The following is a 13,558-nucleotide window of genomic DNA, read 5'->3' as shown; positions in this document are numbered from 1 at the left end:
TGCTACGGCAAAACATGGCAGACTGGGTGGCTTATATACAAGACATTCATTCCTCGCAGTTCTGGAGGCTGGAAGTCTGGGGTCAGGGACTGGCAAGGTCGGGTGCAGACTGCCTACTTCTTGCGTCCTCACTTGCAGCGGGCGCGGGAGCTCTGGGGGTCGGGACCCTTTAATAAGGACACAAATCCCATTCACAAGGCTCCACCTCCTTGACCTAAGCACCTCCCAAAGGCTCCCCCCCAACCCCATCATGTCAGGGATTGCACAGATGAATGTGGGGGACACAAGCATTCAGTCTGTAACAGTGACGCTCAATAAACTTAACCTTCATTATTAATGTCATTGTCAGCTCGTTCCTCCTCTCATCTTTTCAACAATCCTGAGAAAGAGGCGTTATTTATGATGCTCAGCTGGGAGAGGGAAGGGACGCTCGGACAGCTGGAGGGGCTCCCCAGGGTCACCCAGCTATTAAAGAAAAAACAGCAAAACTAGGATTCGAATCCAATCTCCCAGTCTCCAAGCCCAGAGCTCTTCCAACTGCATCATCTATCCTAAAAGAAGCGAGATTGAGAAGACACGATCTCATTTCATGTTTAATTCCCAGGCTGTCTGGTTACCCACGGTCAAACCCTCTGGCTCCCTGGGGGTCACCCCTTCCTCCCAAGCCCCTCCAACCCCAACCTATCTCATTATGCAAGGCAGGCATGGATGCCACCTGGGTCCCCTGCTCCTATTGCTGCTGCCTTGGCTTCTCTGACATCAGGTTTACCCCAAACACACACTGCCACTTTAGGTGATCTGTCTCCTGAGCTCCAGGTCCTTGTCCCCGCCTCGCTCACTGTCACTGCCCCCCAAAGCCCTGAGCAAGTTCTGGTGGGGTGGTGCAACATAGCGGCTAAGGCCACCAGCTGCAGAACAGACGCCTGGGCTCCGTCCGGTCCGCAACCATCAGCACTGTAACCTGGGCAAGTCAGTTTCACCTTCTCTACGTGTCCACCTGAACAACTGGAAAATGTGGGTCAGAGCCACCTCCCCCCAAGGGCAGCCTGAGGGTTCAATGAGCTACATGTGAAGTCAATGACCAGGACCTGGACGCAGTCAGCCTTCTCTAAAGCTCGAGCTAACAATACTATTTCAATAATTGCTGGTTGCCCTGACGGACTGGCACCCGGGAGCTGCCGGGTGTGAGCTCAACCCAGCTCCTGCTTTCTCCACTCCTCTCCATGCTCCACAAAGAACCTGAGGTCAGGGCCACTGCAGCCACTGGCGGTGTTTGCAAAACAGCGGTCAAGAAGAGCTCAGCTGGCCCGCCGCCCAGCACCACGTGGGAGGCTGCCCTGCTCTGAGGACTGCCGGGAGATGGGCTTGGGAGGTGGGGGCACGGCTCCTACTGCTTCCTCTTACGACTTGGAGGCATGCAGCCAGGGGGGCTCCCAGCTGCGACCAGGCCTCAAGGGAGGGAGGTGTGACCGCCCTGCTGCAGGTCTGACCGAAATCAGCTGCAAAGAGCTCCAAGCACAGCTCCTTCTCTCCCAGCCCTGCGTGTACAGCCCTGGCGCCCGTTCCCAGCCCGCGGGAGTCGGGCCGCTCACCTTGAGTCCGCTGCTTTCGGCTTCTGAGCCCGGATCCACGCCAGTGACGTAAATGCCTAGGCCGTACTCGGCTCCCCCGCGGATTGTGAGGCCCAGGGACCGGCCATCTCCCAGGACCAGGTTCACCTGCAGTAGGGACAGGAGATCGCTATTCGAGGGCCTGAGGGGGACATGAATGTCGTGGGGGGGGGGCGCGGCATAGCAGACTCTGGAGTCCTTGGCCTATCCCAAAGGACACAACGATTCAGACCTGGAACATTTCAGATCAGCTGCCCCAGCTCTGCTTCCAACTTCCTGAGTGGCCTTGGGGACATCCCTCTCCCTCCCGGGGCCACAGCTGTAAGTGCTGGAAAAGAAGGGCGATGAAGGAGGTGACCCCTAGAGTTCTCTAGAGTGATGTGACATTTCAGGTGTTTACCTGTGCTCCACACCGTGGGGACCACAAACCTCCCCCCTCCCCCCCCCAGTTACCCTTCACCACATCCTTCAGCCAGGGAGAGCCTGCTCTGGGCCCAGGTTCCTACACCTTCCATCCTCCTTAGGATCAAAGTCCACTCCGCCTCCCTGGGGATCTCCCACCAGCCAGGGGTCCCCTGCCCACCCCCCAGGAGTCTCCGGCTCTGCCACCCATTCCAGTGACCCATGGCAGTATGGCCTCAGCTGCCCTTCTTTCTAGAAACACAGGGAGCACTTGCCGAGTGCAGACCCACTGCTGGGCCAGGGGACCAAGAGATGACCAGGACCAGTCCTGCTCCCAAGAGTCTCAGCAGAAGGGCACAGAGACCAGGAAGCAGACCTTTATGGGACAGTGTGATCAGAGCGCAATGGGGCAGCTCAGAGGTCACAACAATGCAGAGAAGGTGCAAGGTCCTGACCGGGGGCGAGGGTGGTGGGGGGGGGGCTTCCCGGAGAAGGTGACAGCCCTGATGAGACTGAAGAGTGAGCAGGAGTCAACCCGGCAGGGGCCAGCAGGGGTGAGAAGGGCTTTCCAAGGTCAGCATGTGGCAGTAGGGGAGCGTGCTTTGCTCAGGGTAGAATTGTGGGGTGAGTCATTATGGCCTAGGCGGGGAGCGCTGAGGAGGAGCTAGGGGGACAAGCAGGGGAGGCTGGGGGCTGATTCCGGAAGGCCTCATAATCCATGAAGGAGCCCTCAGGAACATACGTATGTCTTGAGTATGAAAGAGAATCAGGGAAAAGGAGGAATTGCACCAGAAGGCCTGGAACTCACCCCAAAAGGATAGAAAATATCCCTCAACAGGTTAAGACTGGGACAAGGAAGGGATCCAAAGAGAACACAGTCTTTTGCATATATTAATCCCACTTAATTCTTCAACCACCCTGGGTGGAGATGGTGAAGGAGACAGACTCAGGTCCAAACTGCCCGATGCGGGGAGCTGCTGTGTGATCTCAGGCATATCCTTAATCTCTCGGTGCCTCGAACTCTTCACCCACGAAAAGAAGATGAAAATAGCCTTACAGGGCTTCTTCGGAAAGGGTCACATTAAGAGACAGATGCAGGCTAGTTTCTGGGCCACAGTGAATGCTTGGCAAACGTCAGCCACTGTTGGTTCCACTTTGCATGTGACAAAACCAGACAAGGCCACCGAGCCACAGCTGACTCCTGCAGGCTGGCGGACGTCTGGAGAGGGCCCAACAGACGGAACGCCTCTGGGGTGTTTGGTTCTAGGACCGCAGGCTCTGGGGTGGCCCCACCCCCTTCAGGCCAGAGTCGGCTCCTGGTTTGCTCCCCCGAAGGAAGACCATATTAGAAAGGACAGCATCTGTGAGCCCCCTGTTGCTCTCAGGGGGCACCTGGGAATGGTCACCCAGCAGCGTCAGAGTGACGGATGTTCTGGAAACAGCAGGCTATGAGGACGGGCTTGACATTGCAGCCCTAGTGACGGCCCCGCCCAGCCCAGTGCCTCGCTGCGGCTGGGAGAGCTGCGAGCTGGCGTGGGTTCGAGGCCTGCCCTGCCTGTGATCATGATCACACGCAGGTCTGGGCCCCAGGGGGCTGACAGCGTGCTAGCTAGAGGTGCTGGCTCTGGAGCCAAACCACCGGGGGTTCGTCCCGGCAGCAACGCTTGCTGGGTGTGTTACCCTGTGCAGATGCCTCCGCCTTCTCATCTGTAAAGACGTGGAAACCAGTCACATCCACTTTACTGGCATGTTGGGGATGAGTGGGTCCCCACACCTGGGGCCCAGCGCGGTGCAAACACTCAGAAAACACTGGCTGTTGTTCTTATCTTCCCGGTGGCCCCGGCTGGCCAGCCATGGGGCTCGCGTGCACAGATGGGGTGCCCTGGAAGGAAGGCCGAGGCGTCCTCCCCAACGCTGCTGCCTCAGAGGTTGGGACGGGCCGTGCACTTAGGCTGTGGCTGGTTTGCTCCACTTGCTCACCCAGCCCCCCAAGTCTGGGCCTCATGCTGGGCACTGGATCACAGGAGCATGTGACATGGTCCCTGTCCCCAGGGCGGGGACTGGTGGCTGCTGGTGGCTCACCTCCCCCCCCACCCCCGGTAGCTCCCATCCAGGGACTAGGAGAAGAGGGGAGGTGAAAGCCCCACCCCTGCCTCCTTCGGGACGACCCTGAGGGCCAGCGCATCCCCTGCGCCCCCACGGCGGGCGTCACAGCCACTGCACCTGCTGCCCAGTCCCGTGGCGCCGGTGCCCTGTACCAGCATCGAACCCAGGGCACTGCCCTCTGCGGTGATGAACGACCACACATTTAGGGGCTTCAAACAGCACAGATTTATTATCTTACAAGCCTGGAGGTCAGAAGTCTACAGTGAGTAGACAAGACTGCATTCCTTCTAGAGGCTCTGGGGGGACGGTTTCCTTGCCTGACTTAGCTTCCAGAGACCACCTGCCTTCTTCGGCTCATGACCTCTTCCCCCATCCTCAAAGCCAGTGGGGGCAATGCCTTCCCACCTCACTCTGCTCCGGGCAGTGCACCCCCTTTTTCTGACTCAGACCCTCCTGCCTCCTTCTGGGGACCCTGGGGTTGCAATGAGCCCACCCAGAGAATACAGGAGACTTTCCCCATCTAGAGAGCCTTAAGGTAACACATCTGTGAAGTGGCTTTGGCCGAGGAAGGGGACATCTTCCCAGGCTCCAGGGAAGAGGGATGGGTGTCTCGGGTCATCATTCTGTCCACCACAGACAGTCCCCCAGGAACCTCCTCAGGGAAATCTTGGTCTCAGAGTCCATTCTAGGGAGCCTGACCTCAGGCAGAGTATCCCAGAAATAGGACCTCCGAGCCTAGCCATGAAGGCCTAGGGGGTTAGCCAGGGAAAGGGGGAGGGAAGACAAGTATTTTGGGTGCAGGAAGGTGGCAAAAGCTCAGAACCCAGACACAGCACGGCCCCCAGGAGTCCCACAGGGTTCTGTTTGGCTAAAGCAAGGTGGGGAGCCCGGGGAAGGGACAAGATTAGTCAGTGGGGGGGTCAAAAGCCAGGCCTAGAAGACTGGGCTTTAGGCGAAAGAGAGAACTGCTCAGATTCATTTGGAGTTTAGGAAGACTGCCGGCCAGGTCCTTCAGGAAAGCGTGTGCACCTTGAGACAGCGGCCGGGTAGGAGCGGGGTGGGTGGTGTCCAGATCTGGGGCAGGTCAGGGAGACCGGCTGAGGACAGAGTGTGCAGCTCCCTCCCGACCCCCTGCCCTGCCGGCAGAATGCACCCCTTCCCCCATGCTCTGCCTTCAGGGCCTAGGGCACACACACCTGGAGTCCAGCTCATGCGGTGGCCTGGAGTCCGTCACTCTCCTCCCCAACCTGGGATCCCCAGCTCCAAGCCCAGAAGATTCTGGGAGGAGAGAGCCAAAAGGAGCCCCCTGACAGCCAGATGGCAGCGGCTGTCTGCAGCAGGCCCCTCTGAGCCCTGAGGATGGAAACAAACCTCCCCGCCTCCCCGCCACCTCCCCATAAATCCGTTAGGTGGGAATAAAACAGCCTGTATCGCGGAGCTGTAATAACAGTCCTATCAACCACAGGGTAATCTGCCTCAATCACTTGCTGGAATTCAACCAGCATTTGGCAGAAAAAAATTCACCTACAGGAAAGGACACTGAGCCGGCAGCACGAGAACGCCACTCCCACCGATAATACGAATAACTCGTTAAATTAATTAGTCACTAACATACTGAGTATTTCCTGAATTCCAGGCACTGGATACATTGCCCCATTTAATCCTCTCTCTTCCTCTGTGGTTTCTATTGTTATGTCCATTATCCCAATGAGGACACTGAGGCAGGAGGGCTGAAATGATGTGGCCACACAGCAGCTGGCCAGCCTAGGCATTTAACGAGCACGCTTCGTTGTCTCCCACAGCCCCAAGTTCAAATCCTGAGTCTGCCCTTTACTGCTGGGAAACCAGGGGGAAGGACCCACTTCTCTGATTTTTAGTTTGCTCCGTCAGATAAGTTGAGAGTCAAACAACGTATCTGGGACAGGCACTACTCACTCCCCCTCCCCTTCCTGCTTTGCCCTAGAACCATGACCCTATTGAGGAAGCAATAGAGCAACAACCCGGAGATGCAGTCAGTCTGGGCCAAGCCTGTTCCTTTCTGCCTGGGACGTGGGTAGTCTGGGCCAGTTCTGGCCAATGGACATGATGGAGGACATCTGCTGGTGGATGCTGGGAGTGATTCTGCCCTCCGAGAAAAAAGAGGCATAGGCATAGGGTGAGAAGGGCCTTCTGCCTGCCCACCCTGCTTCCACTCTGCTTTGGACACAGCTGTGATGGCAGGAGCCACAGCTGCCATTCTGCAGCTGGCAAGCAAAAAGCCAAAGACAAAAGCCAACAAGAGGAAGGGCAGACTTACCAAAAAACTATACTTGGGGACTCTTAGCTCCACACTCCTTAAGGCTTCCAATAGCCTGGACATTCAGCCCCGGGCAGGGTGGATATAGGCAGGATGACTCCTTCATGGACCCCAGATCCTATGTCACCTTCTCCACGAGGCCCTCCCTGCCCCTGCCTAGAATTAGCCCACCCATATACTGCCCCTATGCCCTTTTCTATATACTATATATCACTTATTTTAACATACACACACGCACACACACGAATGTAAGCGTTTCAAGGCGGTCATCCTTGGCTAGTTGCCGCTATACTCCCAATACTCAGAACAGTTTTGGCCCGCTGTAGGTACTCAGTAAACGTTTCAGGGTAAAAAGATAGGAAAGGGACATAGCTCCGAGCTGACACTTGAAACAGGACGGCCGTCACTGGAAGGAACGACTATGCCCTAGGCACCCAGGCACCGTGCTCCACACTTCCATACTTGAGTACGAAGCCCTCAAACAGTCCCACGTGGCCACCAGGTCTACCCCCGTACTAACGACAGGGAAACTTACTAGACTAACCTGAGAGCAGGTGACTTGTCTGAGGTCACCCGGTCAGGAAGTTCAGGAACCAGGTTTCAAACCCAGGCCCAAAGTCCCTGCTCCGTCTGTACCAGGTTGGGCCTCAGCCCAAGCCAAGGGGCAGGGCGTCTCTTGTCCCAGTGGCTGGTGAAGTGAGTCTGGGGGAGCGGCCACTGCTGCGGCGGGGGCTGGTCACAGCCTGGAATGGGGGCTGAGGGCTGAAGACACTGTGATGGCACAGGACTAGCCCATTTGCCCCGGGGACTAATGACCCAGGTGGGTGACACCTGGGCCTTGCCATCGGCTGTTCCTGCCCCACTGCTTGCCTGAACGACTCCCAGGCGCTGACCAAGACTCCTGGCACGGTGGAGCAGCCGGGCCAGAGGGGGGCCTCTCCTGAGGCTGTGCGCAGGCCAGGCCTGCAGAGCCAGGGCCGGAGGACACCCGAGGAGGTGGGGGTGGGGTGGGTGCGGGGGAGACGGCACTTCCCTCTCAGTCCCGCCCAGAAGGTAAGGAGGACAGGACTTGGGATCCGAGGACAACGGGGGCCCCACCACTCAGAGGCTGTGTGGCCTGGAGCAATTCATTCAGCCCTTCCGCACCTCCATTTTCTCACCCGGGAAAGGGCTCTACGGCTACGATCTGCAAATGCTCTACAGATCTGGCTCAGAGTCAAACGACGCCGTGAAACCGCACTGAAATCTGGAAAGGTCAGAGCAGACCGAGCCGCTGGGCGTCTGGGTTCTCTCGCTCTGGCTGCTGCGTGCGCCGCCCAGTTCATCACGTCTCCCTGGAGAAAGAGGGTGACAACGTACGTGCGGCCTGTGGCAACAGCAGAAGCAGAAGAGCCTCTTCTGAAAGCCCTTCTCCATGTCCGTGGGGTGTGCTACACGTGCCCCACCAGAGCAACTGTCTCTTTGAACTAAGAACCCGGGAACAGGTGTCTGAATCCGCCTGCATCAGCTCAGAATCAGGGGCAGGTCGGTGGGGAGGCGCCGGCCTCGGAGCAGGACCTAGAAACATTCCGCTCCTCCCCTCCGCCCCGAAGACAACCCGCAACCCACCTTGCCCTTCCTCCCTCCCCGCCCCCCCACATCCCAGCCCTGCAAGCACGTTCAAACCACCCTCCGCTTCAAGCCACCTGAAAGAATGAGCTCACCCCCTGCCCCCGTGACTCTGACACCCACACGGGCAGGACGCCGGCAGAGTGCGGGAACCTCCCCCCCCAAGATCTATTTCCCACCTTCCAGGGTCATCTTCTAGAACCAGAAACATCATGATGGGCTCCAGGGGCTCTTTTCTGTTTTTCTCTTTACTGCAACCAGCCGACTTCCCTTGAAGGGGGGCCCACAGCACCCCTCTTTCTTCCTGCTTTCGTAAAGGTCTTTGCAGACCTGGGTTCAATGTCACCCTTGTTCCCCTGCCAGCCCGGAGGACACTCAGTGACTCCCTGCTGCCAACAGGAAAATGTCTCTGGGGCACACAAAGTCCCAGCCTGCCACCCGGCCCCACACTCTGTGTCCCAACTAGAACTCCCACGCGCCACCAGTGTCTGGGGAGCAGGGGACTAGAATCCATCTAGCTCTTTCTAACCTCCCTCCCACTGCCACACCTTTCCCTCAGCCTGGACCACTATTTCTGCCCCTGCCATGTAGCCAAACTCCAAAGGCCTACCTCCTCCAGGAAGCCTTCCTAAATCTCTAGCTGGCAGGAGCTCCCTCCTCCCTACACCACAGCACCCTCCTGGGTCCCTTACGGAGCATGCATCACATCAGACCTTGGGACCCCTTAGCTTGCCTCCTCGGGGCTCCTCACACTGCGGGCGGGGGCAGCCCAGGGTGATGTCAGGACAGAGGGCTGGGAAAGAGAGATCGGGCCCTGCCCCTGAACTCCACCCCTCCCATCTGGGTGCCCTCTGGCACCGCCATTGCTATGCTGAAGACCTGCCCCAGCTCCCAGCCCTTAGAGCAAGGCTACAACCAACCAACCAAACAGAAACAAACAGACCCAAAAAAAGCCCCCAGAAAATACCAAGTGTTGACAAGGCTTTGGGGAAACCGAAACCTTCATGCTCTGGCTGGTGCAGCCACTGTGGGAAAACAGGACAGAGCTTCCTGAAAGCATTAAAAACACAGTCACCATATGCTTTCTGGGGGCTTCGCCACAAGGACTGACTCCGAGAAACACTGCACAGCCACAAACAGCAGCTTTATGCACAAGAGCCAAGAGGATGACACCACCCGGGTGAACAAAATGCGGTCCCTCCGGACAGCGGACCATTATCGGCCTTAAAACGGGCAGAAATCTCATCACGCGCTTCAACCGGGACGAGCGCGGGGGTCCTGAAGGCAAAGTGAAATAAACGAGTCAGAAAAAGACAAGACACCATCTCTCTACTCGCGCGAGGTGCCCCGAGGGGTCTGATTCCGAGACACGCAGTGCCCTGGTGGCCGGCAGGGGCTGGAATGAGGAGCGACTGTCCCTGAACGGGTCTGAGTTCGGTGAGAGCAAAAGCGTCTTGGAGATGCGGCCACACAGCAGTGAGCGCACGCTTCATGCCCCTGAACTTGGTACCACTTACGGTGGCGAAGAAGATACAAGATATGGGATGTGTTTGATGTGATATGTTTTGCCACAATTTAAAAGAAAGCCCAGAGCCCTGGGATTCTACCTCCCTGCCCCTAAGCCGTTGTGTTTCCCAGGGGAGAGGGCAGGGTAGGCTCTGCCCATCAGCCCCAGCTAACCAGGAGAGAACCCCGAAGAGGAAGGCCTGACACCTGCTGAGCTCGGATGAGCGTCACCTCCCTTGTGTGTGAAGGAGAGGTGACAGAGACAGGGAACGTGGCTCTCCTCCCTGGGCACATGGTGGCAGCTGTTTACACACCCACAACAATGCCAACTGGGGAAACAGATGGCCGCATCCTCCTCTTTGACTTTGCAAAGAACAGTGTGTGAGGGTCGGATCACACACGACTCGGATTCCCACCCAGCAAGCATTGAGTGAGCTGCTACCACACCCCAGGCTGTTGGCAAGGTGTTTTGTTTTGATTCAGGCATTCACGTAGTAAGGACTGAGCACCTATGTTGTGCCAGGCACTGATCCAGGCCCGACATTCGTACTGCTGCGACACGAACACAGTGGTGGGGAAAGCAATCCTTACCACCGTCTCCATCTTGCACAGGAGACAGAGGCTCAGAGCAGTTATGCAACTTGTCCAAGGTCACACAGCTGGCAAGCGGCAGAGTCAGGACTTGAACCCAGGCAGCCTGGCTCTGGTGTCTTACCCTCCCGTGTAATCCAGTCCCCAACAAGCGTGTTCCAGGTCACTGTAGCTGTGGAGGCTGAGGAGCACTCAGGATCAGGAGCTCGGAGCGAAGTTCCCTGCTGCCCCTGTGCCTCTTCGCCTCTGAGGACGTGACTGTAACCTGAGAGCAGATGGGTCTGATCCCAGAGAGTTACATCTGTTCTTCCCTTCTGTTCCTTCCTTCGCCCTCACAGGTCGGCTCCGCACTTCAGCGTGGAGAACGGCGTTATCAGGAGCGGCTGCGATGCTAGAAGCAGCTTAGGGGACAGTGTCCAGTGCTTGTCCCAAGTCTCTTAGCGACATGTGGAATTTTCACAACCGACTGCCCTGGGCACTCTGTCTCTAGAAGGTGTGCGTCCACTGGGGTTGGGCTAGGAGAACTGAAGATTGGCACGGGAAGTCTGGGAGTCTGGTCGCAGTGATGTGGAGTATTAGACAATTCCAGGACACCAGAGAGAAGAGAGTCAGGGCCTGCTGAGCTTTGGGTCCAGGGAACAGAAGGGGCAGGTTCCAGAGAGATTTCCCCACAGCCCTCACAACAGGAAATGGGGAGGTTTCCAGGATGCATCCAGGCAAGAAGAAGACAGAAGGGAGAGAAGGGGCCTGTCTGGGGCTGTGAGATCTGTGAAGGTCACTCTGGTGTGGTCCAGGGTGTTTCCTGCCTCCTGAGGTCTCTGGTCCTCCCTGGAGCACAATTCCCTAAGTCTCTACCTTCTGTGTTCCTACGTAAGTTATTCTAAGACTCCTAGAAGGCACCTGATCCCCTCCCAACCCTGCCCCCTATTCCAGCAACAGGGCCCTTCTTGCTAAGCTCTGAAGATATGAACTGATTCTTACCTCAGGGCCTTTGCACATGCTATCCTTACTGCCTGGGATTTTCAGCCCCCAGAGTACATGGCAGCTCCTTCTTCCTTCCCAAGTCTCAGCTCAGAAGTCACCTCCTCAGAGAGGCCCTCCCTGACCACCTCATCTGAAGTAGAGCCTCCCTCTCCACCCATCACTCTCCACGCCTCTGTCTCCAGATTTTACTTCCTTCCACCACTCTTCACCACCTTAATGATCTTGCTCACTCTTGCTCCTTTCTGGATTATGGTCTCACTCTTCCCATGAACTCCAAACTCACTGGAAGCTTCTCCACAGCAGGGCCCCATCTCTCCTGTCCACTTCTCTATCCCTCCCTCCCATCACAGCATGAAGCACGCCGCAGGTGTTCACTAAGTACTGAGTACGGGGTGACCAGGGTGACCCGTGGAATTGATCTTAATTGCTACAGTGCCCTGAGTCTCTCTTGGATTCCTGTGCTTTGCAATGGGGATGACACTAAGCCGGCTGGGTAGCCGTGAGGATTCACTGAGGTGCTGAAGCCCAGCGCCCAGCACCCATCAGCACCATGCCCGACACAGGAAAGGGGCTCAAGGGAAAGAGAAAGCCAGTTCCCTGCCCAGTCCTGGAAGGCTGGCCTTGAAAATGACCTCATGCCTCAGGCAGCCTTGCTGGCTCAAGATTGCTATGGAGCACAGATCACCTGGCGGGGAGGGGGTTCGAGCCCACCCCTGCCCACCCAGCGCTGCCACCACAAAGCTGCCCCGGGCGGCTCGGGAGGTGGGGGTCTACCACTGGGCCCCCCATCGCAGCTCCTCGCCTGCCCCAAAGCACATTAAATGGAGGGATGGTCTCATGGGCGGGAAAGGAGGGCTGAGCAAGAGTCTCCAGAAGGCAGGCCTTGGCCCGGAACCCCAAGCCACCTGGCCTCGGGGCTGTGGGTGTCCAGTTCCTAAAACATCTGGAGAGCCGTGTGCAGGACTCACATTCCTGGTCTCCTAGCAACCACGAGGTGCGAGGCAAACAGCACCCACTGTGATGCTCTAAAACTCAGGGGAATCATCTCCCGTCTTTTTGTTTTTTTTTAAATTTTAACAGTCATGCTATGAGGGGAGGAGGGCTTCCATGCCCCTGCCCCCTCTTCGGGTGACCACACCCCACGGTGCTCGGGGGCCACATACCTGCCCCTGGAAAGAGCCAGAGAGCTGACACGGGGGAAATCCCTTTCCCCTGGGAGGCGCACCGAGCTCCCCACTCTACTTTGGGTCTGGAACTGCCCACACCCTGTCAGTTCTCACTTGGTACAAGGGGACCAGTACCAGTGCCTGCTGTTGACAACCTGAGACACACAGCCGCAGAGGGTTCCCTTGGAGCCTGTGGTCTCAGCAGCTGCGTGTGGCCACGCCCCTGGGTCCCGACCACCGAGAAGCTGAATCATGCTGAATTGAAAGCAGGGCTCTGAGCGCTCTCTCCTCCCTTTTCCACTCCAGGGCCTAGGATGGGGAACTGGCGGGGTCACAGCTTCAAGCATCAGAGGGGCAGGAGCCCAGGGGATGACAACAGGGGTGAGGGTAGGTCCCACAATAAGACGTGGAGCAGGGCTGCCCGCTGTCCCCTCTGTTCGGTGTCAGGGAGAAATAAATCATCTGATTTAAGTCACAGTCTTTGGGCTCTTTGGGGGCAGGATCTTAGCCCGTCTCAGAATGAGAAGCCGGGTCAGAAAGAGAAGACAAATTCAAACCCTTCAGTAGGGCCTTAAGAGGAGAACAGAGCCCCCAAAAGAACCAAGCCCCTTCTCCAACCTCTAAGAAGAGTCCCCGTTCTGGGTCTGGCAGGGAGAATGGGGTCTCGGGGGCCCAGCCTCCCGCACCAGCCCTCCGCCCCTGGCCGGCATGCTGAGGCTGAGGCCGGGCGGCTCACCTTCTTCTCATCCCCGCCTTGCAGGAGGTTCAGGGCGCTCCTCGAGTCCCCCTCACGCTGCCTCAGGGTGCTGCCGTGGCTCGGGGGCAGGCCCGAGGGCGGGGAGATGCTGCGGCCCTGCGGGTCCACCCAGGTGTAGATGTGGCTGGTGACATACCCCCCAGGGATGCGCCCCGCCGAGTACACAGACAGCACCAGCTTCTTCGAGCCCTTCAGAGCCTGGAAAGAGAGAGAGGACACAGGGTTAGCAGGAAGGGGGCAGCGAGGGACACCCCTCCCAGTACATGGAACTTCTTTCAGGACCCCACACTGGGAGCAGGAGGCCAGCCCCTGAATTACCAGCCCTCCCCACAACCCCAGGGGCTCTTTTTTCTGTAGCCCTCAATTTTTGCCCTACGGAAACAAGGGCATCCATCCTACCCCATTCTGAAGTGGTCCAAATGTAAGAAACACGATCACTCCGCGTAACTGTGCAGAAAGAGTGAACACAGCAGGCCCAAGACAGCATCCTTAGGAAGGCCTGCTTGGCTGCCACTAGGAACCTAGATTCTGA

At 57.6% G+C, this 13,558-nt stretch overlaps 1 protein-coding gene across 2 annotated transcripts in view; it reads right to left on the bottom strand.

The window, feature by feature from the left end:
- Positions 1–13,558, bottom strand: part of WHRN (whirlin) — an 88,566-nt gene that overhangs the window by 51,490 nt on the left and 23,518 nt on the right. For both annotated transcript variants that reach the window (XM_044265057.1, XM_044265058.1), the window contains exons 2-3: positions 13,006–13,224; positions 1,593–1,718 (exon numbers count right to left, since the gene is read on the bottom strand). In XM_044265057.1, the coding sequence (XP_044120992.1) occupies positions 1,593–1,718; positions 13,006–13,224 (345 nt within the window). The remainder of the gene's footprint in view (positions 1–1,592; positions 1,719–13,005; positions 13,225–13,558) is intronic.

Source organism: Neovison vison, chromosome 9 (assembly GCF_020171115.1).
Source record: "Neovison vison isolate M4711 chromosome 9, ASM_NN_V1, whole genome shotgun sequence".
Lineage (NCBI taxonomy): Eukaryota > Metazoa > Chordata > Mammalia > Carnivora > Mustelidae > Neogale > Neogale vison.
Note: the sequence above shows the minus strand (reverse complement) of the source record. Positions and strands in the feature narration are given on the sequence as shown.